The sequence below is a fragment of the Rousettus aegyptiacus genome, unplaced genomic scaffold (assembly GCF_014176215.1).
Source record: "Rousettus aegyptiacus isolate mRouAeg1 unplaced genomic scaffold, mRouAeg1.p scaffold_m13_p_15, whole genome shotgun sequence".
In the NCBI taxonomy this organism is placed as follows: Eukaryota; Metazoa; Chordata; class Mammalia; order Chiroptera; family Pteropodidae; genus Rousettus; species Rousettus aegyptiacus.
This window is the reverse complement of record NW_023416290.1, coordinates 21,521,232-21,546,942: the sequence shown is the minus strand read 5'-3', so window position 1 is coordinate 21,546,942 and position 25,711 is coordinate 21,521,232. Positions and strand designations below refer to the sequence as shown.

Genomic DNA, 25,711 nt, shown 5'->3' with positions numbered 1-25,711 from the left:
AGGGACCTTTGCATCCAATATAGCGCTCCTGATTCTCAACTGTCACCCACAGGTGTGGCCCAACTCACTTTTTCTACCTCTCCTATCAGGCTTGATGTGGTCTCTTCTTTATATTCTTAGTTAGAGAAGTTATGTTCAGCTAGACTTCAGATGGTTCCCCAGATTGATTGTTTTATAATTTAGTTGTAATTTTAGTGTAGTCATGAGAAGAGGAAAGCACATCACATTCCTACTCTGCCATCTTGCCTAGAACTCAACGTTTCATATCTTTAGATGATGTTTCATCTGCAGTGGTGAGTAATACAGAAGAAACCACACAATTGTTTTGAAGTTAAGCGTCAGAGCAGGAAAACACAGACATTTTTATATACTTTCACTGGCATTCAATTTTCTTTTTACTTTATAATTGTATCAGTTATATATTGTAGTTTAACAAGTGGCTTAAAACAATATAAACACCTGTTTATAGATTGAATTGTGTCCCCCCTAAATCATATACTAAAGTCCTAACCTGCAATACCTCAGCGTAACCTTATTTGGAAATAGGGTCATTGTAGATGTAATTAGTTAAGAAGAGTCACACCTTGATCTTGGACTTCTAGCCTTCAGAATGGTGAGATAATAAATGTATGTTGCTTAAGCCACCTAGCCTGTACAACATTGTTCTGACAGCCCTCATAAACTTACTAGTTGCTTCCAAGCTCATTCAGGTTGTTGTTAGAATTAATCTTCTTGTGGCTACATGATTGAGGACAATGTTCAGGTCCTAGAAGCTGCCCAGTTTCTCATCATGTGGTCTTCTCCATAGGCAGTCCTCAACATGGTTATTTGCTTCTTCAAGACCAGTGGGAGAATGTCTCTAATTCTATTGAGTAAAATCTCTTCAACTTATAAATTTTAAATTTTGAAACATAATATTGTCTTTACCATTTTTTAAATATTCTACTTAATCTTTATTACCTTTTGACAAAATATTTATTTGCTCAAGTGATTTTAAAATTTCTAAATAACAATTTTAAGTTTAATAATTTAATTTTAGATTGGTGAACTGAAGAATATTGCCCATGTGAAGTTCGCTCTTGATAATTTGTTTTACTAGTGAAACACTATATAATCAACTTTAAAAAATTATCCGTGAATTTGAAGATAAAGTTAAGTTTAGATATATCTGTCATAAATTGATTTCATTAATAATATTAAAAAACACTTCCATTAAAGTGTTGTGGATGGATATTGAGCTATTTCAGAGTTTCTATGACATGTATAGATTATTAAATGAAAATAAGCCTTGTGTCAGTTAATGATTTCCTTCTTTAAATTCAATTTTTTGTAATTGCCACTCACATTTCTACCTATCCATGTGCCTGACTTACTCTTATTTATGCTTTTATGTTTGATTGTTCTCAATATTTTGCTTATCGATGTCTCTTATAATGGTGTAGAGTAGAAGTTTGCTTTTAGACACATCTAAAAATTTTTCTACTTTTAATAATTCTCTAAATGCATCGAAACTCTAGTCATATCTGTGTTTTATTAGATTTCTTTCCTTTTATTTTATGGTTGATGTTTCATTGATTTTTCTTTTAGTTTCTACATTGTTGATTTTATTCTCCTAGTGTTCTGCATTCTATAGGACATACATTCTATTTTTATTGGTAAGTACATTTATGTTACATAGAGGCATATTTAAAGCAAAATTTTACTAATTACCAATGTCAATACTTAAATAGTATTAATAATTCTAAATATAATCAGACTTTTTAAATTTGATAATAATACTAAAAGAAACATATCTGATGAAAAAATAAAATTTGAGTATTAAGAAACTACTTACTAATTTAAACGACTTAACGAAATCTTGTTTATTAATAACGTAGTTCTAATATAGAAAGATTCCCTACCCCTCTGAGATGTCGTAGATTGTAAATAAATGCAGAATGCTGTATTTGGAAGATAACTTAAAATCCTCAAAACTTACTAATGGTTATTTTCAAGCAAATGTTTTATGCTCTATGTAAAGTAGATATTATCAGTAGAGGTTGATTCATTAACTATATCAGTTTTTGAAAACATTTTGTATCATTTCAGGACTATATAATGCCTTTTCTCCTGCTCTGAGGTTTGTTCTCACCTTGATTACAATAAGCTTTCCATATAAGATATTATGTACTAGCAGAACAAAGGAGACTGGGAGATGTCCTTATGACATTCTATTAAAAATAGCAACAACTTTCAAAGACAAACCTGAGAACATTGTTGCCGTTTAATTAGTTCATTAAAGCTTTATAGGAGCTGCTTATATCTTATTTCTTTAATGAGACTGTGAAGGCATTTTATGAGTTAAGCATGAAACAGCCATAGCATCATGAAATGTTCTAGTAATAAAATTAGTCTCTTTTAGAAGAAATTACACTTTCATTAGTTTACAAACATAAGCACAATTTATTTGAACTAAAGTCATAAGTAAACATAAATACATACATTTGTGTGGAAAACATATTGCATTTAAAATTATTTGATGTTTGAAAGACAGAACTTAATGTGAAATATGCAGCTGGAAATTACAAAAACAGATGGTTCCATAAATCTCAGTAGAAAACATACATCTGTTGGCTCTTTATAAAATTGTTTCATTTGGTCATTTTATTTAATCAGTGGTATGGTGTCTTAACAGATTACTTATTTTGTCTTAGGAAAGGTACCACCTTCATTCGATGTTATTTTTCACTTCTAAAATGAATGGAGAGTAAATCATTTTCTGCCTGATTCTCAGGAAAATGTTTTACGCTCTATGTAAAATCAATTTTATCAATAGGATATGATTTATTTGATTTACAGCACAAGCAAATGTGCCAATTATAGCATTTACTGAAATAAATAGATTGTTAATAAGGACTTGGGAATATTGTTTAATTGGATCTGTGATGCCCACAATGCAGACTCTATCTATTGATTAGATGAGAATAAAAATTAGATTAAATTGATGGTAAAATGTCAAGTATTGCATTTATAATTCATTACCATAGGATTCTAAAGAGTTCCCATAGTTACTACATGTCAAAAAGACTTGGAAGAAATTATAGACAACAGAAAGAAAAGACAAGCTAGCTGTGAGAGTGCATGGTAGGATAAGGAAAATCAAAAAGAAAAACCGAACTTGAGATATCTGAGTTAAATTCCTAGCTCTGCTAATAATTAACTGAGGGCAAATTATTTAGACTTTTTCAACTTTTGCTTTTTAATCTTAAAATGAAGTGTTTGTCTGTTTAATCAAATGATCTCTCAGGTTACTTTTAGCTCTGAAAATCTATAACTGAGATAATTAAGGAAGGAAAAAAACATGAAAGTGCAATGTGAAATGCTATTTATAAATTATGTCAAGTGATATAAAATATAACATTTCAATGAAAATTTGAGAAATCTGCATTCTTCTTTTGACTCTTTTTAAGTGTAATTTGCATCCAATCTTATATTGGTTATAATAATTTCAGGTATACAATATAGTGATTCAACATTTTTATACCTTACAATGTGATAACTCTGCTAATTCTAGTAATTATCTGTCACCATGTAAACTCATCACAATATTAATGATTATATTTGCCTTCCTCTTTTCATCCATTCCCCATTCTCTCCCATCTCTTTGGTCTCTATTTCTTTGAGTCTGTTTTCATTTTGTTTTATGTTTTCTTTTTTCTTTTTCTCTTAGATCTCACATATAAGTAAAACTATACAGTATTTGTCTTCCTCTGCATGATTTATTTCACTTAGCATAATACCCTCTAGATCCCTTCATGTTGTTCCAAATGACAAGATGTTATTCTTTTTTATTGCATTCTTATAATCTGATAAAGTAAAATTAACTTTCTTATTAAATTCATTCATTTCATCATTTTCTAATCTCAATTGCTATAATCTTTTGATAATAACTACTTTAGTATTTCCGTTGTGAATTTCCATGTTCCCTTCTCCTTAAAATCAAATCAAGTCAATCAATACTTTGGATACCTGCCATTTATAACTTCAACAGCCAAGGTTCTGTTCTAGCTCTCTCTTTGTTCCTCATGCTTTTGTCTGTGTTTTCAGTGAAAACTTGCAGTTTCTAGTACATATCTATGGCACTGAATCATTACTATGCTGCTGGATGAAATAAGAAAAACAATAAATCAAAAAATTGATTTATCTGATAATTATTCCCACAAACTAACCTAATGTTTATATATGTTTTAAGTCAACTTGTAAATTCTTTTGACATCATATATATGTCAATTGAGAAACATTTTCTCATATACTTAGAAAAATTAAAACCTCATGGACAAAATGTAATATAATCTCTGACCAGAATCTCCTATGATTTTAATTAGACTATTGTTTCTTTATCCTTACCAGTATTAATCGCAGAAGACTATATTAAAAGATTAACTCATAAGTATCCTAGTTTTCTTCTATATCACTTCTACCAAAAGCATGCATCTATCTCAAGCAAGTTAATATCTAGAATCAGCACATAGCTCTCAGTTTGCCTAAGCCATTTTCTCATTTTCTCTGGTGCCATTGATAATTGCACTTCTGCAAATTTCAGGCTTCCTGGAATGAGTTCTGGAGCACTGCAGGATGGCATAACAAAGAAATTAAACAGGTATTATCTAGAATTGGTCCCTGATGGAGGTTATTCTAGTAGATGGCATCCAATTTGCCTTTAGATACTTTCAAATGTGTTTGTTCACATGCAGTTTGCTTCTACTGACAGTACCAGAGCTGAGAGAGCAGTTTGAATCCATGTGTCAAAATGCAGAAGCTGAGCAAAGAAATAAACGCATGAGGAAAAAGCAAAAAGTTGTCCATATTAAAATAGAACAAATGAGATGCCTATCGAGGAGGGGTTCTCTAACCTTTTGGCAGTTAGTTGTGTGATTTTTATTTTGAAGCCAAGGGCCTATGGAATTATTTTTGTTAGGAAGGGAATACATCAGACCGAATAATTGGTCCTAAATCTACCATATACCTTGATAACTATGCTCACTTCTGGACATCCCACTTTAATAAATATTTTGATAAATTATAGTATTCCGAGACTACCATAATATGCAAAATCAGAATAGTGAAGCAACTCTAAATCATGCAACATGAAGAAAATGGGGAGTTTGGGGGATTTCTATTTATTGACCATGAAGAGACATTGGAAAAAAAAATAATCATCTTCAAAGAATTGAAATCATATCTCATGTTTCTCCACAAAGAAATAAAATGACTAATTGAAACCTGTCGTGACAAGTTTGATCTTAGTGCAATATTAAAAATAAATCTTAATAATTTGTCTTTAAATAAAATGGACCCTGGGCGGGGGGCAGGAAATACATGGGCTCCAAGCTCATAGGATTTACGCCTTCTCAGAGGACAGGAAGGAGGTAAGATGACATAGTAAACAGTTAATATGTGTTTTGCTTTTTCCTTGTGCTAAGTCCTAAGATTTTATATAAATCTGCTTTTAATTTTCAAATAAATGAGTGTTTTATAACTGAATTCCAGGTTCTACCTTAGCTTCAGATAAAAACTGGTTTCTCATAGTTTGTCTCATAATATTTTTAGCACAATAACATAATATTTATGCACAATAGTGTGCATAAAATGATTAAAAAGTGACCTCCATGACCTTTAAGAACTGCTATTTAATGATAGCTGCTATTTAATGCTATCACACAGGGAAACTCATATACCATGTTCTCCCCAAAGAGTTAAGACCTTGATCTGAATGCAGCTCAACAAAAGGCAAGAAGAAAGGTCTCTGGTCAGACCCAATAGGTAGATGGCTCATTACAAGATCATAGAAACTGCAGCATGTGAATGTGGAGCTCACAGGGACTTGTCATGGGTCAAGACAGACTAACCAAAAATATTCCACAACGGTATATTGATTATTTTGAATTAAAGTTGCTTGACAAACAGCTGCTGCCAGAAGGGAACCTTGACCCTTCCTTGTCTCCTTGAAGGCAAGAAATAAATCTCCCCTGTGTAGTGTGTCTTCCTCACACGTGGAAGACACCCTTTATCACTAGAGTTAAAAACCTCAGAGCCAAAAATTTTGTATAAACAATCTTGTTGCCTCTTTTCTAATTCACCATTTTGTTTAAATTCCTCACTAATGAGTACCCAAACTTATTTACATTCCTTTCTAATGAGCACTAACTTTTTTTCCTTTGTTCTGTCAATTCTTCACAAATTTATTTTTACTTTCTTTAAAAGTATTAAAAAGTGTCTGTTTTGATTATTTCTTTGAGCCGGATTTTATGATCTGAGCATTATAGTGTGATCCTACCTTGCACATGTATTAAAATGGGTTTTCTCCTGTTAATCTAGCCTGTGTCACTTTTTCTATTTTATTATTTGTCCAGTCGTAAGAAATAAAACAGGATTGGGGAGAGAAGGCACTCTCCCACTCCCAAACAGTTTTGGTGAGTCATACAGGAGAAATTCCCAGCTAGGAAAAACTATTTTTCCTCAGATGGTTGTAGCTAGCATATGCTGGGGTCTGACAACCAAGCTGGCAAGCACATAAGCTTTTTAAAAACCTTTTAACCTCCCAGAATTTCTGTCTGCAGGATATAAGGGGGGAATAAAAGTAGTAATATTTTATTCTTTTTCTAAATTTAGACTAGCAAGAAAAAATATTTGTGGATCTAGTTCCTCGGGCATGGTGACTTTGATAAAAATTTGATTTGAGTGTTCTTGTTTCTATTGATCTTTTTTTCTTTTGGAGCTAGTCGTCGTTTTCTTTTGTCTGGTTTATCTGGCTGGCAACATTTCAAAACAGGCTGTGGATCCAAGTTTAAGAAATCCAAAACTGAATTCTGTTCAAAGGGGTGAAAATGTGATTCCTTGTGTTTTAGAACAGTTGTTTTATAAAAGAGAGCCCTCTCCCGCCATTTCTTTAAGCTAACTCTGATAGTAAATTTTCTGGATCTAGTGAGGACTGATGCTTCTTGTATCATTGATTAAACTATAAAAGGCTTATTGGTTTGATTAGCTATTGATTTCAATTGGAGTAAAGCCTAAATTGAGAAAAAATAGATAGCTTTCATATAATGGATAGCCATTAAGACTTTCTTAAGAAAATGAAAAGACAGAAATAAAAAATAAAACCAAAATTCACTCAGACCTCTTCCTGGTTGCCTTTAGACATTCCCAATTATTATAAAAAGTCAAAAAAGTACATTGAAAGTATAATTTTCCAGCACTTATAAAGAAAAATAGGGGGAAAATGATATAACAGCTTAGATTTAAATATTCCTTAACGAGATAAAAGAAATTAGATTTAAAACATGAATCTAACATAAATTTCTTCTAAAAAAAAGTCTCTTCAACAATTCTCAAACCCTCCTATAAATAATTATGCAATAAGTCAGCTGGAGGCTAATATTTAAAGAGTAATAAAAGCAACTGGTATGCCTTATAAACCTTTGTAAAATCAGAAAAACAACTCTAGAAGCAAATCAAAGCCCAACTATCTTTACGAATTTCAGAACTTCATTTATTTCTCCAGAACTTGCAGATATTATAAAGGATCAAGATATTAAAATAAATTAATTTTTTTAAACTGAAATTATCCTATAACTTCTAGGAGAAAACTCACATTTCTTCTTAACTCTTGAAGTTATAAATTTTACCATGTCTTTAAAATGTAAACATCCCAGGAAATAAAACCCACAATCATCCGAGACGGATGGAGTCCAAGTAACTCAATTGATAGAACTTCAAACTAAAAGGGTGAAAAACAAGACAGAAAAAGTAGTCTCTTTAAAATTATTCACTTCTAGCCCAGAATCTAACCCAATTCCCTTAAAATTATTTGTCAAGGAAAATACAAATCTTAAAAGCCCTCTCTACAAATAGTAAAAAGCCTTAACTAACCAGATAAACTTATTTCAGCCATTATTTATAAATTAGTGAGTTTTGCATTGTCATACCTGTTTTATAGCTAAAATTTCAAAACAAAACAATCAAGTCTTTGATTGTATTTGTCTGTATATTTGTATGTGTATTTATTTGTATGTGTGTCTATGTATGTATCTATAGATGTATGTTTGTCTGTAAAACTATGGTGTTTTTCTACCATCTGAGGATATTGTTAAATTTGGTTTATAAACAACTCTATTTTGTTGCCTTAAAGAAAGTAAGCATTTACATAAATTAAGAAATAGTTAAAAACTAACCCAATACTTTTCAAGTTCATGTGATCTAAGACAATATTTAGTATTCAAGTAAATTTATGTTGTTAGTTTAATTTTAAAAAGGTACATCTTTGGAGTTATCCACATTTACTATAATATATTAATTCTACCCAGTGTACTAAAAGTCAAGGTCATTTGTCAGCAGGAAAAATAGCTTGGGACAATAATTGACTTTATCTAATGCCTCATAAAGTCTTCACAAATAATCTCAGTATGGTTATTTAAAAATAAATTAAATAGATATAAATATAATTAAAGGTTTTGGATTAAACATTTTTAGCATTTTAATTTATATATTTAAAACATTTTAGTCTATATATTTAAAAATTACTTCCAAAAATCATTTTGGTAACCTGAAACTTCAGAGTTGTGCTAAGTTAAAAAAAAATTATGAAAATTAATTGAATGTCTAGATCTTAAGATAAAAATAAAACATTAATTACTGAACATTAGTTTATCTCCTTTTGGCTCCCTCTTACAGAAGAAAAAAAATATAGGGTTTGTTAGTAAATATGTCTTGTGCCTTACTTAAAAATTATACTGTGGAGAAATATATGTTTCCAAAACTTATGAAATGTATTCATAAATTTTCTAGAAAAGGACAGTTTATAGTTATTTACCTCTTGGTTTTCAGTAGAAAGTGCAGGTTTCTAAGTTAAAAATTCTAATATAAGTAATTAAAGCTACTGAAATGATAAGAGAAACAACTTTGTATGACAAGATGTTTTTTATACTAGGAAAAAATACAAAATAGATAAAGTTTACCTAGAGAAATTAAGGAGTGATTTTGTCCTCAATAAAGTTAGTTATTTCTGAATGGGTGAAAGAACAAGGAACAAACTAAAATGGACAGAGAGTTGTAGAATTTATAAAAAAAGGAATCTTGAGAACAGAATTTTATGCGTGCTCAAGCTGGGTAATGTTGAAGGAAATTGTTATAGGGTCTTAAAATAAACTAATATCAACAGTGTACTTATATGAATCTAAAACTTAATTTTCTTTTACATGTTAAAGGGTCAAAGTTTTTAAGGACTATTAGCCTGATCTTGTTAAGACATGATTGAAAGTTTTCTGCCTAGAAAACAAAGATTTTGTGTCTTTTCAACTGTGCTTCATAATATCTTTATCGGGTCTTTAATTGTTTAAAATCGACCTTTTAATATTAAGAAAGCTAAATTGTACCTACTACTATTTAATTTTCTGTATTTGCCTGCAAAGTTTTTATTGTCACCATGTTTAGACATATAACTAAATATTGTTTTATACTGAACATGATCCTATTTAACTAGGTGTTTTAAAGAGAAGTATTAAACTAATTAGACTTATTTGATAGTCAAACTACATGGGAAGCATTATCAAATAAGAAATAGTGGTAAGCCTTTTTTTATGTTATGTCTATATAGGTATGTAAATGTTCTAAAATTATATGAAATTCATAAAATTCTGATATGTCCTGGTGTAATGTAATAAGTCATAATTTTAGTCACTATCATAAATTCCTTTGTCACTTGCATTGAAATCGAATTTTTAACCATGCCATTTTATCTTTTGTTATTTAGAGACAATTGTTATTTTACTCTGATATTATTTACAAAAGTGCTTTATCTTTGATGAGATTCATAAAAAGAATTGTGAATACAGGTCTCTGACAATTTTAAGATCATAAAACTAACCTGATAAGAATTTACAGAACTCTAAGGAAAAACTGTTTTCATAAAACTGCTATTATTTACACAGATTCTAAATATGCCTTTAGAGTCTATCATGTTGTTGGCATAATTTGGATATCCCATGGATTCTTAATTTTCTGTGGGTATACCTATCGCTAACAGACATATAATTGCTGCCCTATTTCAAGATAATAACCTTTCTTCTAAAATTGCTATTGTTCGCTCTTCAGCCTCATAATGGAAAAAATAAATAAAATACACTAAACATTTCTAAGAGAGTCTTTGAATAGAGTCAGGAGGCTATTAGGGAAGTGGTGCCTATGCACATCTTGTGCCTCAGTTCTCAGAGCTACTATTAAATTGGTACACCTGTTGCTAAACTCAGCTCAGTGCCATAATATCCTGGAGTTATAAACATCCTGGAATAACAGCTGCTATGTGCATGCATATAGACTTTACCTGCTTCCTTCCTTCCTTATAGTTTTTGCCTCCTTCATTTGCATATTAGAACTAACCAATCTCTGTTAACATAGTCAGCACTCCTTCATTTGCCTGAAAGAATTACATTTTGTGGTTTTTGCCATTATAAACCTTGCCTCTTTGCTTTCTCCAGAGCACAATTTGTGTGCAACCTGAATCTGCATCTCTTGGATTCAAATAATTTAGACCCTAAATAAACACTTAATTTGTTTTATAGTCTTTACTGATGGATAAGCTCATACTAAGGAAACCAATACTATATCTTTAAAGAATGACAGGGCTGACAAAACTGCTAAATATGCAGCTCAAAAGGGATCTCCTTATCTTTTCTTCACCTAATTTTAAACCTGCATTTATCTCAGACTGATATTATTAACTACCAGGAAAATACCCCACAATCTGATAAAGGGAAATGGATACAAAAGGGAGGCAAACAATTATCAGATGGATTACATATTGGGCCAGACAAACTTCTTATAACTCCTTTTCTTTCGACTTTTTGGCCTGAACAAAGTGAGACAGATGTGCAGACAGAGGTTAATTAAAGAACTAAAAGACAGTTGGTTTTGCCCTGCCAGCCACAGAATTTCTGACCAAATTATTTTCCAGTGCACTACTTGTAAATCTCACCAGACTTCTTGAAAAAAAAAAAAAATCAATGTATCCCCAGACTGTCCTCATAGGCCCACACTGCCTTTTGTAATACTCCAAATGGACTTTATAGATTTCTCCCCATCTTTAGGCTGTTGTCACTGTTTGGTTATTGTCTGCATGTTAGTGGGTATACTGAATGCTTTTTGACTCCTTGTGCTGATGTCACAACAGTAATTAAAAAACTAATAGCAGATTATTCCATATTATGGCGTTCTTTTATGGATTGAATCTGTTCAAGAAACTTATTTTACAGAAGACCTAATCACCTGCTTGCAAAAACTCTGGGGTACTCATTAAAAATTCATACCCCATATCATCTTCAATCTTCAGAGCAAATGGAACATAAAAATCTGGACATTAAAAGGACTTTAGGAAAGATCTATCAAGAAATTGAACTTACATAACCAGAAGCTTTGCCTTTGTCCCTTATAAAGAACTAAAATAGTGCAAATAAGAGACATGAACTGCACTCTTTTGAAATAATAATTAGATACCCAATGCTTACTGAAATCTCTAAATCTTCTATTACTGATTTAAGTGAATATTATGAAAACTAAATTGAACAATTTAATACTCTGACTATATGCAAGAACTACCTAGTATGCTTGAAGTATATCGCCAACAAGTAAAAAAGACTTGGCCTCAACTAACTGACAAGCTTTATTATCCTTTCCAACCAGGAGACTGGATATATGATAAGGTCTCTAGAAGAAAACACTTGCTGTTACCTGCTTGGGAAAGATTTATGAGGTACTGCTAACAACCCACACTGCTATCAAAATTAAAGAAAAATCCTAAGCCACACCAAAATAGACCCTGACTATAACTCCCAAGACAACTTGGAAACAGTCTCTTACAGATGAACTTAAACTAAGGATTTCCAGGGTCAAGCCCTAGGCCCCAGAAGCAGACAACACCATGACATAAACAGCTTTTCCCAAGATTACAAATCAGGAAACTTCTCTTTCCTCTATTACCTTTCCCTTTTAAAACTCATATATATATAATTAAATGTAATCAGTAAACACCTTTTTCAACATTTATTATTTTTTTATTAGAAGGCTGACTGGAGAATGCTTATCACTATCCTACCTCCCTCTTTAAGTTTACACTAATGGACTTTTTTTCAACCCACCTCTAACACTTATTAACCTTCTCTTTTTCAACTGGTAGGGCACAGACCAAACATCATTTTATGCTAGTTTACCGAAGCCTAGCCACACTATCAACTAAGCAGTCTAATGGATGGTTGTGTCAACATCTCAATAGTGCAAATAATGCCTGAACTAGACTTCGTTCCTGCCGATGTAAACACCTGGTGAACTAAGTAGGAAAGATGGGTAAATGATAAGGTGTAGCATCCACGACGAGAAAGACATCATTCTTCTTCTTCTTCTGGTGAGTCATTTGAGCCCAGAAAAACACACACACACACACACACACACACACACACACACACACACACACACAGAGCGAGAGAATCAAGGCCTGTCTTTAACCCAGATAAAAATAATAAATAAAAACTTTTCCCTTTACGTTAAAAACAAACCTAATAGTATACTTCTCCTAGGTGACATGCTAGAATATTAAAATCAAAATTTTGATTCTGCATGTGACATTTTCAAACCTACCAAGAAGACTGTAAATGATTCTAGCTTTACCCTTTTGGACACTAATATCTGCCAAATTACCAAATATCTGGATGGCTTACAAGCCACCATTATGCACCTTGAGGTATTGCAGCTGCTCCCTTGATTAAGTTGCCTAACACCACAAACTATATATGGGTGGACCAACAATCTGGACTTATTTGGCCAGGCAACAGAATTGAGCTTTTTGCTGCAAAAAAAAAAAAAAAGACTATAAATTATTTCACAATTTATTCTGCTTTCACAGATTGACAGGGTATAAATTGTGAAATACTTCAGATTCTGGAAATTACAGATTCCCCTTTAACCTTGTCTGTAAACCATACTTGTCTCTTTATTTTAAGTGACAATAAAGTATATAAAAGGTACTCAGCTAAATGGTCAGGATGATATGGACTTAGACATCTGGCTCCTTTGTCACTATATACTCCACCCTAATGCCAGGTAAATTACAAATTTGGGCTTCTTTATTCATAAAGTTGTTCCATATAAAATGTATGGGGTTAATTCAATGTGTAGTCCCTCCACATACTAAGAAGATAGATGGTTGTTTGGTCAGCAGTAATAAAGAAAGCAGTATACAAAGGAAGCTTGGTAGTGCCTGATCCCAAGGATGCATGCTGCTGCTCCCATGGACTTTATCTGCTCCTGTAACCAAGCAGCACAGGCAGCTGCTCCCCCAGTGAGATAATCTCTCCCTCTGCCTGTATCTCCCTCTGCGTATGGCCAGCAGCATCTATTTCTTGCAGCTCCAACTGGCCACCATTGGTGGTACCCTGCATTTTGAGTAATAAATGGCATGTCCCACTCCATTAGTCCTCCTAGTGTTTTTTTCAGAATATCCTAAAAGCATGTTTCTGGCCTGGAGCTCTTAGATTACAGCATGCCTGCAGAAATATCCACTTAAGTATCAGAACTCCAAGTTTTATTTATTTATTTTATTTTATTGTTTGTTTGTTTGTTTGTTTGTTTGTTTAAGCTCTGAGGGTCTTATTCCTAAGTGTTGACTATCATAAGTTGGAAAAAGTAATTTTAAATCTTTCTATGGTGATGGAACAGGAGTTCAACATCACTATGCAAACCTTGTGAATGCTTCAATCAGAAGTTAACTGCTTGCTCTCTGTGTTCTCCAAACTGGGAGGGACTCATACCGCAGCACAGCACAGCACAGCAAGCCATTATCTTCTGCATGGTTTCTGCCATGGAGGTAACCTCAGTAACCTGTTATGAACCTTAATGATCCAAGAGAGGAAAAGTAACTATTCGAGGGGCTCAACAGCCAAAAACAGAAGAGGGTTGGCACAGTTAGAGCATGCCCTATGAGATGAAATAAAGAGAGAGTAATGATACAAAGCTTTAAGACATTGCAAATGCTGCAGAATAAAAAAAAAAAAAAATCTTGCTAAAATGTAGATGATGTTGGGACTAAGAAATTAAATAGACAAATGAAAATGAATGAGACCGAAATTAACAAATTTGCTATTTAGTGGTCACGTGCAAAAAATATATCAGAACACTTAGAAAAAAATAAATTTGAAGGGTAAATCCTGCAGGCCTAATATCATGGATGTTTCAAAAGGAAAATATATTATACAGTATTTAAAATATATACAATAATTAAGGAAATATGAAATTCTAATATCTGTGTTAAAGAAATGCCAATATGTAAATCAAAATTGCTCATTAAGTTTGAGACTGGATTGATAAGAAAAATTACATCTAAGTATATTATGATCCAATTATCAAACTGAGGGAAAAGGAGCAAAGAAGTTCTAATAGGATCACAGTAGTAAAGGCTTAGAAAAACCTATATAAACAGGAAATATGGTACATAACCTTCCAATCACAATAGAAGAGGATAAGAAACAGAAATGGAACATTTATAAACAATGAGAAAAAATGACCACAATTCAAGAATTGTATACAAAGGTGACCTTCACTTTTTAAGGAGAAAAGGTATTTGATGATAAAACATAGCTCAACATTTTACTCAAGTATCTCAAATAAGAGTATTACTTGAGGAAAAAAAAAAACTAAACGACAAAACAAAACAGACCACCCTAAGACAAGAGAAAAGAAAGAGAAATGATGAGGATCAGTAAACCTGTGCATCTTCCACCTGCCGCAGTACAGACATCCATTATGGGTGTTTATGATTGTAATGCATGTGCATCTAATGACATAAATGAATAAGGTTAGCCTGTCAAGGAAAGTTCTAAATAACAATAAATTTAGAAAATAAGTAAAGAAAGTTTTCATATTAATAAAACTCTCTCTGGACACTAGGACTGAGAACAGGGCAGTGCAAAGGAGGAAGGAATAGCATGGATAAAAAGGAGCAGGTGTTCCTATTAAAGATAAACACAGCAATATAAGAAACCTGTGTAACTACAAAGAAATATGTACATAAAAAAAGCAAATCCGGAGAAAATGATAAAGTTATTTTTATCAGTAATAAGCTTCGGATGATCACGCCTACCGGTATTATAATGTAGAATTTAAAGAGCTCATACAGATTGATAAGAGGACATATGCACAACACATAAAGAAACCAATCCCCCAAATCAATAGCCATATAAAAAGTTGCTTAAGCATACTTACAGAGAAGTTTAAATTAAAAATAAACATGAGATAATCAAGTTTTTATTCACTGTACTATCAGAAAACAAGAGCTGTAACATCAATCATTAGTGAAGAAATGCATACTTTTTTAATTGTTCATGTAATTAAGTTTACCTTTTTAAAAATAACAGAATAAAATTTATTAAATAATATATATCCTTTAAGGAAGAAACTTTACTTTTAGAATTCTATAATAATCTAGTCTATGGAAATATAAGTGATTATATATAAAGGATAGTTACACAAATTTTGGTATTCACAAATATACTTATTAAACACTAATTAACAATTAAAAAGAATTAAATATGTAGACAGATATGAAATGAATAACAGGGAAATTTATACAAGGTATGAAGTGAATGGGATGGATGACATAACAGAAAAAATAAGCATTCTGTTTTAAAATTGTCTCCAATTTCAGTGAAAATTTAAAAGTTATGGGTAAAAAGGTAGAAAAAATTTTTTCATGAAACGTGATAAATGACATGCCAAATGAAAACAAAGTTCTGTTTCTTAACACCCTAAAATTTTCCACAGCTTTGGCACCCACACAAACCCACGCATCACAGCTCTTTAAATGATATACAAGTCCTATGTCCATCTTTTAGGTCTTACTATGCCTTCTACCTACAAAGAATAATATAGTTACACAAAACTCAATTTCATTTACATTATTACTGTTTTGGACAGAGTAGGAGTTAATTTCAATGTACTCAGGCATTTAGGAGAGAATTAATTTTTCCAATATTTTCTTTAAGTTATAATTTAAAATTTGGAAATTGCTGATGATATTCAGTATTAACCAGGAGTCTATTATTCATGGGAAACATGAATAATAGACATTCTGAAGAAATAGTCTTTTTAAAAAATTCTTCTTTAAAAGTAATTTATACAGTTGAGAATCAGTTTAATAAAGATAAACCACTAAGATTGCTTAGAGTAGCCATTTAAATTCCAAGCAGAGCTTTTTATTTTTTATGTTTTTTTAGGATAATTTAATGAAAACAATTAAATCACTTAAATACCATAATTGTATTTGTTTTAATATGAGAATAAGATTATTCGAGGTGGGTAAAGAATTCTTCAACAGGAATGAATATATGACTAAGACAAATGTACTGATTAGTAAAGGTAATTTAATTTCTAGGTCTTTTTGAAGAGGATTTTTCATTCAAAAAGCTAATCGGCCTTCTGTTCTGCTTCTGTAAATATGCTGGCTGCATGGGCTGTACTTGAAATTGACTAAATTAAAGATTTACCTTCCCTTTGCTTGTTCTGTCTAAGCAACAAATGTAACTGTTTGTACCCTGAGCAATACCCTCACTTTGCAGTACTTTGTAACTGGCGGTTGCCCATAGCAACTTCTGCCTTTGTAATGCAATGTAACTACCTGCAACCATAGCGACTCCCCTCCCCACCTTCCCACTGCTTTGTAGTGGCCTGAGTTCAAATGACCCAATCAGGCGGTGCCAAAAAGGTCTCTATAAGGAATGTTACAACTGAACTCCAGGCGCAGATCTTCAGAGCACTAGCTTCTCTGGGGCCACTGGTGTAATAAACCTCAGCTCTCTAGCTCTCCGAATGCTGCTTGATTTCTCACCTGTCTGATTTTAGATCTTTTCTGCAACATTTCAATACAGCTTTCTTCCTCAGAAAAAGTAATAAGTTCAGATCTGAAGGGTGGACATAATGTGCTAATAACAGCACTCCTGGGCATTATTAATTCAGACCATTAAATGTCTGACCTAAGGGAAATTACAGAGTAACAATGTACAAAGTAATGCCTTGATAATTTGAATAATTCAATAGACTCCTAATTTATACACAGCAATGCTGCCATTTATTGGCAGACGTAAGAAGCCCAGGACCATAAATAAGTGCTCCACTTTTGAGCAGTTACTAAAAAGCTTTACTTAAAATTCCTCATTTTTAAAATTTTAATTTGTTTTCTGAAAAATTCATGCTTATTAGTCAAAAAGTATAAGGGAAAATATCTGCTACAATTTACAGTGGTTCTCATTATAAAAATTTTTAGATTCTTTACAATTGAAACCATATGTGGCATATTCATACCCTTAGGTGATTTTGCTCCTGAAATGCCTTTCGAACATTGTTGTGTAAGAAAGAGGTGTGTTGGCATGTGACCGAGCAGTTTTGAGAATGACAGTGCCATAAAAGAAACGCTTCATTTTTCTATCCAACTTTTTAGTAGATGTTTACAATTAATTAATTTCCAGACATTTTTTGAGACATTGTCAAAGAAAGAGAATTTCTACTAGTTAGACCACATATTAGAATCTTAATAAGAATGTTTCATGCATCCAAGATTCTCTCTTCCCTTTGCCTGTTAAATGTTAGCAATTGCAGTTTCCATAATAAGTATCCCTCATAATAAATACATTTCAAATTTAAATAATGAAAGTATCTCTCCTCTGGGTCTCAAGATGTCTAAATCTGATCATACAGTGAAGCAATAGGACTGGGGGCGAGGGAGGACAAAGAAGGGAGATTCCCTTATTGAGCGCCTGTTCACGGTGCTGTGTACCTGTGCTTTGAGTGCTATCAGGAGGTTGGCCATACATAGTTTAAGATCCCAGCTATGTAACCTCAAAATATGTATTTAACAGCTCATTTTCCTCATATGTACCTAAGGTGGGGATAATAATACCCATCTTGAAAGACTCATGAAGATTACATTAGGTAGGTGTTATATATGAATCACCTGTCACAGGGTCAGAGCTATGAACATCTAGAAATGGTGTAAATGGACATAATAGGACCACAGACTTTGGTTCCTGGATGTGAGTAATTGCTTCCATTGAGGGCACAGATATTTTCATCGTGTCCAAACCCTGCATGCCATTCCTTTTTTGCCTCTGCCCAGTGGACTGCGTGGAGAAGAAGCAGAGTATTATTATTCATTATTCATTTTATTTTGACTATTACCACCTTGCTTTTTATGTTTTGGAGAGTTGGAAATATTTTATTATTCCTGCCATAATCACCAAAAATTTGAAGTAAGGAAAAGTACACCATCCTCCTCACAATACTAATTATTTTTTGCTCTGACCCATAAAACACCATCATAAGGGGGGGGGGGGGGACTGTGACTCAAGTGTCAGTGTTTTTGGTTAGACATTCTCTTGTAGCACTTGCTTTTCCCACTCTGGGATATTTGGGGGCTGACAATTTCCTTCTCTATCCTGTAAATGTCCAGTACTGCTGCTGTGATGTAGGCTATCCTTTCTAAGAGAACACCAGCTGCCCAAGGTCCATAGTCTTTACATGTGGCAGGCACGGGGCCATGGTAGCTCATATGTTGGTAGCAACATGAAGAGCCACAGTATATTGTTACTTGACAGATATGTGCTCACATGTGAAAACACTAACTTGTTCTGCTCAGAACCACCAAGCTCTTAGAGTTCATTTTTAGGTGTCAGCAGAAAATAAATATTTTCTCTGGTCCCTGGTCATCACTTACTCCAAGTTATATGATGTTTTTAAACTACACTTTCCTCATTTATTAAAAAAAAATAAAGCCATATTTCTTTTTTAAAAAAAATTATTTATTTAAATTAGATTCAAGTATACAGTACATTGGTTACACATCTATATAGTTCATAAAATGATCCCCCCAATGCTCCCTCCCTTCCCTGGCCCTCCACCTAGCCAATATATTAATGCTGACGGCATTCCCTCTGCCATACTCCTTGTGACCAACTATAAACTACTAATTTGTACTTCTTTAACCGTCACCCCATTCTCCCAGCCCCTCAAATCCCTCCCCTCTGTCGGTCACCAAATTGTCCACTGTATTTGTGTCTGTTTTCGATTAGTTTGTTCCTTCTGTTCCTTAGATTCCACATATAAGTGAATTCATATGGTATTTATCTTTCTCTATCTGACTGATTTCATGCAGAATATAATCTCTAGATCCATCTATGTCATTGCAAATGGTAGGATTTCATGTTTTTAATTGCTGAGTAATATTCCATTGTATATATGAATCATAATTTCTTTACCCAATCGTCTATTGATGGACATTTACATTTCTTCAAGATCTTGGCTATTGCAAATTGAACTGCCATGAATATTGTAGTATATAGCTCCTTACAAATTACTGTTTTGGTTTTCTTTGGATAAATACCCAGAAGTGCAATTGCTGAGTCAAAAGGTATATCCATTTTTAATTTTTGGAGAAACCTTCAGATTGTTTTCCATAGTGGCTGTACCAATTTACAATTCCACCAACAATGTATGAGGGTTCCCTTTTCTCCTCATCCTCGCCAACACTTGTTCTTTGATTTATTGATGATAGCCATTTTGACAGATGTCAGGCGATATCTCATTGTGGTTTTAATATGCATTTCTCTGAAGGTTAGCAACCTTGAGCATTGTTTCATATGTCTATTAGCCATCTGTAGTTCCTCTTTGAAGAAGTATCTGTTCAGGTCTTCTGCCCATTTTTTTTTTTTCATTTTATTGTTTGGGGTTTGTTTGTTGTTGTTCTTATTGAATTGTACAAGTTCTTTATATATTTTGGATATTAACCACTTAGCAGATGTATCATTAGCAAATATCTTCTCCCAGTCAGTTGTCTTTCTCTTTTGCTGATTGTTTCCTTGGGTGTACAAAAACTTTTTAGTATGATATAGTCCCATTTGTTTATTTTTTTCTTTTGTTTCCCTTGCCTGAAGAGATATATCTGAAAAGAAATTCCTTTTAGTAATATCAGAGAGTTTACCGCGTATGTTATCTTCTAGAAGTTTTATGGTTTGGGGTCTTAAATTTAGGTCTTTAATCCATTTTGAGTCTATTCTTGTATATGGTGTATGTAAGAAGGTGGTTCAGGTCCCTTTTTTTTTTTTCTTGCATATATCTATCCAGTTTTCCCAGCACCATTTATTGAAGAGACTGTCATTACTCTGTTTATAGACTTACCATCTTTGTCTTATATTAAGTGAACATATAGGTGTGGATTTATTTCTGGGCTCTCTATTTTGTTTCATTGATCAATGTCTTTGTTTTTATGCCAGTTGCATGTTGTTTTGATCACTCTTGCCTTGTAGTATAGTTTGATATCAGGTAGTTTGATACCTCCAACTTTGTTCTTTCTCAAGAATGTCATGACTATTCGGGGTTTTTATGGCTTCATATAAATTTTAGCTTATATGTTCTACCTCTCTGAAAATGACATTGGTATTTTGATAGGAATTGCATCGAATCTTATAGATTGCTTTGGGTAGTATGGCCTTTTTAACAATGTTGATTCTTCTTACCCATGAACATGATATATGCTTCCGTTTATTTGTATCTTCCTCAATTTCTTTTCTCAATGACTTACAATTTTTTGATAACAGGTCTTTTACCTTATTGGTTAATTTGGTTCCCAGATATTTTATAGTTTTTGACATAATTATAAATGAGATTGTTTTCTTAATTTCTCTTTCTGAAAGTTCATCATTGGTGTATAAAAATACCACAGACTTCTGAATATTTATTTTGTAACCTGCTACTTTACTGAATTCATTGATTAGTTCTAACAGTCTTTTGGTGGAATCTTTGGGGTTCTGTATATATAGAATCATGTCATTGGCAAATAAAGAGAGTTTCACTTATTCCTTTCCAATTCAGATGCCTTTTATCTCTCTTTCTTGTCTTATTGCTGTGGCTAAAACTTCCAAAACAATGGTGAAGAGTAGTGGTGAAAGTAGGCATCCTTATCTTGTTCCTGATCTTAAGGAAAATGCTTTTAGCCTGTCTCCATTGAATATGGTGTTAGCTGTAGTTTTGTCATATATGACCTTTACTATTTTGAGGTATGTTTCCTCTATTTCCACGTTGCTGAGAGTTTTTATCATAAATGGATGCTGGATTTAGTCAAATGTTTTTTCTGCATCTATTGATATGATCATATGATTTCTATTCTTCAATTTGTTAATGTGGTGTATCACATTAATTGAGTTGCTGATATTGTACCAACCTTGCATCCCAGGAATTAATCCAACTTGATCATGGTGTATGATATTTTTAATATATTGCTGATTCAGTTTGCTAAAATTTTGTTGAGGATTTTTACATCAGCGTTCATAAGAGATATCAGCCTATAGTTTTCTTTTTTTGGTAATATCTTTGGTTTCGGAATGAAGAAAATGGTGGCCTCATAAAAGGAGTTAGGGAGCCTCTCTCTTCTTGACTATTTTAGAATAGTTTGAGAAGAATAGGTGATAATTCTTTGAATGTTTGGTAAAATTTGCCTATGAAGCCGTCTGGTCCAGGACTTTTGTTTTTTGGGAGGTTTTTGATTACTGATTCTATTTCATTTCTAGTAATTGGTCAGTTAAGATTTTCTGTTTCTTCTTAATTTAATCTTGGGAGATTGCATATTTATAGCAATGTATTTATGTCTTCTAGATTGTCCAATTTGTTGGCATATAGTTGCTTGTATATTCTTATGTCCATTGTATTTCTGTGGAGTCCATGGTTATTTATCCTCTTTCATTTCTGATTTTATTTATTTGAGTCTTCTCTCTTTTTTCCTTTATAAGTCTGGCTAAGGTTCTTTCAATTTTGTTTATCCTTTCAAAGAACCAGCTCTTGGTTTCATTAATCTTTGTATTGTTTTTCTAGCCTTCCTTTTCATTTAGGTCTTCTCTGATCTTTATTATTTCCTTCCTTCTATTCACTTTGGGCTTTGTTTGCTTTTCTTTTTCTAGTTCTTTTCATTGTAAGGTTAGATTGTTTACTTGAGTTGTTGTTTGTTTGTTTATTTCTCGAAGTAGGCCTGTATTGCTATGAATTACCCTCTTAGGACCGCTTTCACTTTGTCCCATAAAGTTTGAGTCGTTGTGTTTTCATTTTCATTTGTCTCTAGGTATCTTTCGATTTCTTCCTTGATCTCATTAATAACCCATTCATTGTTTAGGAGCATGCTCTTTAGCCTCCTGTATTTTCTAGTTTTTTTTTTTTTTCTTATAGTTGATATCTACTTTCGTACCATTATGATCAGAGAAGATGGTTGATATGATTTCAACCTTCTTAAATTTATTGAGACTTGATTGTGTCCTAACAAAAATCAAGTTGTGTCCTAACACAAATCAAGTGCATTTGAGAATAATGTATATTTGGCTGCTTTGGGGTAAAATGCTCTGAAAATATCTATAAAATATCTATTAAACCCATCTATTATAGTGTTTCTTTTAGGCCCATTGTTTCCCTGTTGATTCTTTGCCTGGAAGAGCTGTCCATTGGTGTCAATGGGGTGTTAAAACCTCCTACTATAAGTGTATTACTATTGATTTCTCCTTTTTTGTTACTCAAGAAATGTTTTATGTATGAAGGTGCTCCTATGTTGGGTGTGTATATGTTTACTAGGGTTATGTCCTCTTGATTTATCAATCCCTAGCATTATGTAATGGTCTTTATTGTCTCTTATAGTTTTTGTTTGAAAGTCTATTGTATCTGATATAAGTATTGCTACCCTGGATTTTTTTAAATTTCCATTTGCATTAACTATCTTTTTCCATCCCTTTACTTTCAGTCTATGAGTGTCATTTGATCTGAAGTGAGTTGCTTGTAGACAGCATATGCACGGGTCTTATTTTCTTATCCATTCAGTTACCCTATGTCTTTTAATGGAGCGTATAATCCATTTACATTTAAAGTGATTACTGATAGATACACTGTTACTGCCATTTTATTATTCATATTCGTTATTTCTTTTTTCTGTTTTACCCCTTCTCTTTTTACAGAAGACCCTTTAACATTTCTTGTAATGCTGGCTTGTTGGTAATGAATTCCTTCTGATTTTTCCTGGGAAGCTTTTTTATCTCACATTCCATTTTAATCGAAAGCCTTGCTGGGTAGAGTGTTCATGATTGTAGATTCTTGTTTTTCATTATTTTGAATATTTCTTGCCACTCTTTTCTGGCCTGAAAGTTTCCATTGAAAAGTCAGCAGACATTCTAATGGGGGGACCCTTGTAAGTAACTAGCTTCCTTTCTCTTGCTGCTTTTAAGACTCTCTCTTTGTCTTTGACCTTTGGCATTTTACTTATGATGTGTCTTGGTGTAGATCTGTTTGAATTCCTCTTGTTTAGAACTCTTTCTGCTTCCTGAACTTGTATGTCTAATTCTTTTGCCAGGTTAGGGAAGTTTTATGTCATTATTTCTTCAAAGAGATTCTGAATCCCTTGCTTGCTCTCTTCCTTTTCAGGTACTCCTATAATCCAAATACTTCTACGCTTCATGTTGTCTCAGAAGTCTCAAACTATCCTCATTTTTTAAAATTCCTTTTTGTTGTTGTTCTTATTGGGTGTATTCTGCTACCTTGTCTTTCAATTTGCTGATTTGATCTTCTGCTTTGTCCAATCTACTGAATACTTCTAATGTATTCTTTATTTCACTTATTGTATTCCTCTTTTCTGTCTTTTTTTTTTTTTATGATTTCTATGTCATCTTTTATGCTGTTGAGGTTCTGATTGTGCTCATACATTCTCCCCATAAGTTCATTGAGCATCCTTATAACATTATTTTGAACTGTCTCTGATAGTTTACTTGCTTCCATTTCATTTAGCTTATTATCTGGAGTTTTCTCCCGTTGTTTCATTTGTGGTATGTTTCTTTATTTGCTCATTTTATTCACCTCTCTGTGTTCATTTCTATGTCAGGAATATTTGATTTGGCTCTCAGCCTTGACAAGATGGTCTAATGTGGAAGGTGTCCTGTGTGGCCAGTGGCACACTCTCCCTGATCCCTTATACCAGGGGCTCTGGATGTGTTTTTTTTGCATGGCTTGTGTGTTATCTTCTGTTGTCACGAAGTATTTATTGTTGTTAGTAGATCAGTGGATGGGATTAATGCTCAGGCTGACTAATTATGGGAACTGGCTGCACCCACAGGGTAAGAACTGTTGTGTGGGGGCTGACCCCACTGAGTAGGATTTGCCTTAGAAGGCTTGTGTACTTATTGCAACCATCCTTTGTGTGTATCACTAATGGGACTAGTCAGGAGTTGCTCTGTTCTGGTCTGGTGCCAGCCTCCAGATGCTTTGGTTTTGTGGGCCATTGGAAGGGGTTCCCCCATAGGCCAAGGTCAGCGCCTCCTTTTGATTGTTCAGGGCTATGCAGTGAGAACTACAAAATGATCGGCAGATAGTTGTTGCCTATACTACATCAACTTTAATATGACTCCTTTATATTAGCAGACATAGGTGTTACGATCAGCTGGATTTCAGGTGATTCTCCACATTGATTATTTTATAATTTGGTTGTAATTTCAATGAGAACAGGAGGTGCTGCCCATGATGTTCTCACATCCACAGGTGCCTTCCTTGAGCCACATTTCTTAACAGATATTGTGAGGATAAAATAAATGTTTACGAAGCAGCTTAGGTAGAGTTTGGCTCATAAAAGATGATGTAGTAGATGTTGAAATTATGTTGTATCACTAAAGAAATTTTCTTGTCTAACTCTATCAGGACTTCCCCAAGTTTACAATGAACATGGCTGCACATCTTATGGAGAATGAATAGACTGAATTAACCAGGTTACTATGTTTTTTTTTTTCTCTTCTCTCTGATCAGCTGACTATTAGAAAGTATACACACACACACACACACACACAAACACACATACATACACATACCAAATGACTGGAGTTTGATCTTTGGTGTAGTAATCTGAAATATAATGAGAATGAAGAGACCAGAGCAATCATCAAAGCCCCTCTCCACTACAACAAGTTTGATGTGAAATAGAAGATGTTGGGCAAAGGAAGTAGCTTCTGTTTTTCTGTTGTCCTCTCTGTCAATATCAATCTGATTTCTATAGTTAGAAGAAAGCTTTCATGTTTTCTTCCTATGTGTCTCTTTGAGTTAACACAATCTTTGACACTGGAAATAAGACAAGAATGCACACACACACACACACACACACACACACACAGACACACACAGAGACACACACACACGTAAGTCCAGACAGAGCTAATGATGTTATTACTGACCTTCACAGCAGTCTTGACCCACCATAAATTAACCTTTGGTATCTCACTGTGGTTCATGTAATCCTGCGCATATTCTGCCTTCATGAAGACATCAGCCTGGATTTGCTAAATGTTGTCAGCATTGTCACAAAGCACATGACCCAGTGGCCTCTGTTTCAGATGAGTGAGTTGTGCCAGGGTAAAAACTCTTTGGTTTCACAGCAGAATCTGGTGGTCAACAAATAAAGGTACAGTGTGATGAATCTTCAGCCTGAGTACTGACCTCATGCCACGTGGTCATAGCAAGCACAGAAGAGTTTAGCAGAAGAGAAGCAGACAGAAAGGACTGTGTTCTCCAACTAAAGATTCCATGAATTCTCTCTAATATTTATCAAGTTGTGTACTATCATTTTTGAACTATCATG

General features: G+C 33.3%; 1 protein-coding gene across 1 annotated transcript in view; it reads right to left on the bottom strand.

Moving 5' to 3' along the window:
* Nucleotides 1-25,711, bottom strand: part of PXDNL (peroxidasin like) — a 435,474-nt gene that overhangs the window by 13,380 nt on the left and 396,383 nt on the right. The window contains 2 exon segments of the mRNA XM_036232726.1: nt 25,308-25,331; nt 25,334-25,494. Of these exon segments, the coding sequence (XP_036088619.1) occupies nt 25,308-25,331; nt 25,334-25,494 (185 nt within the window).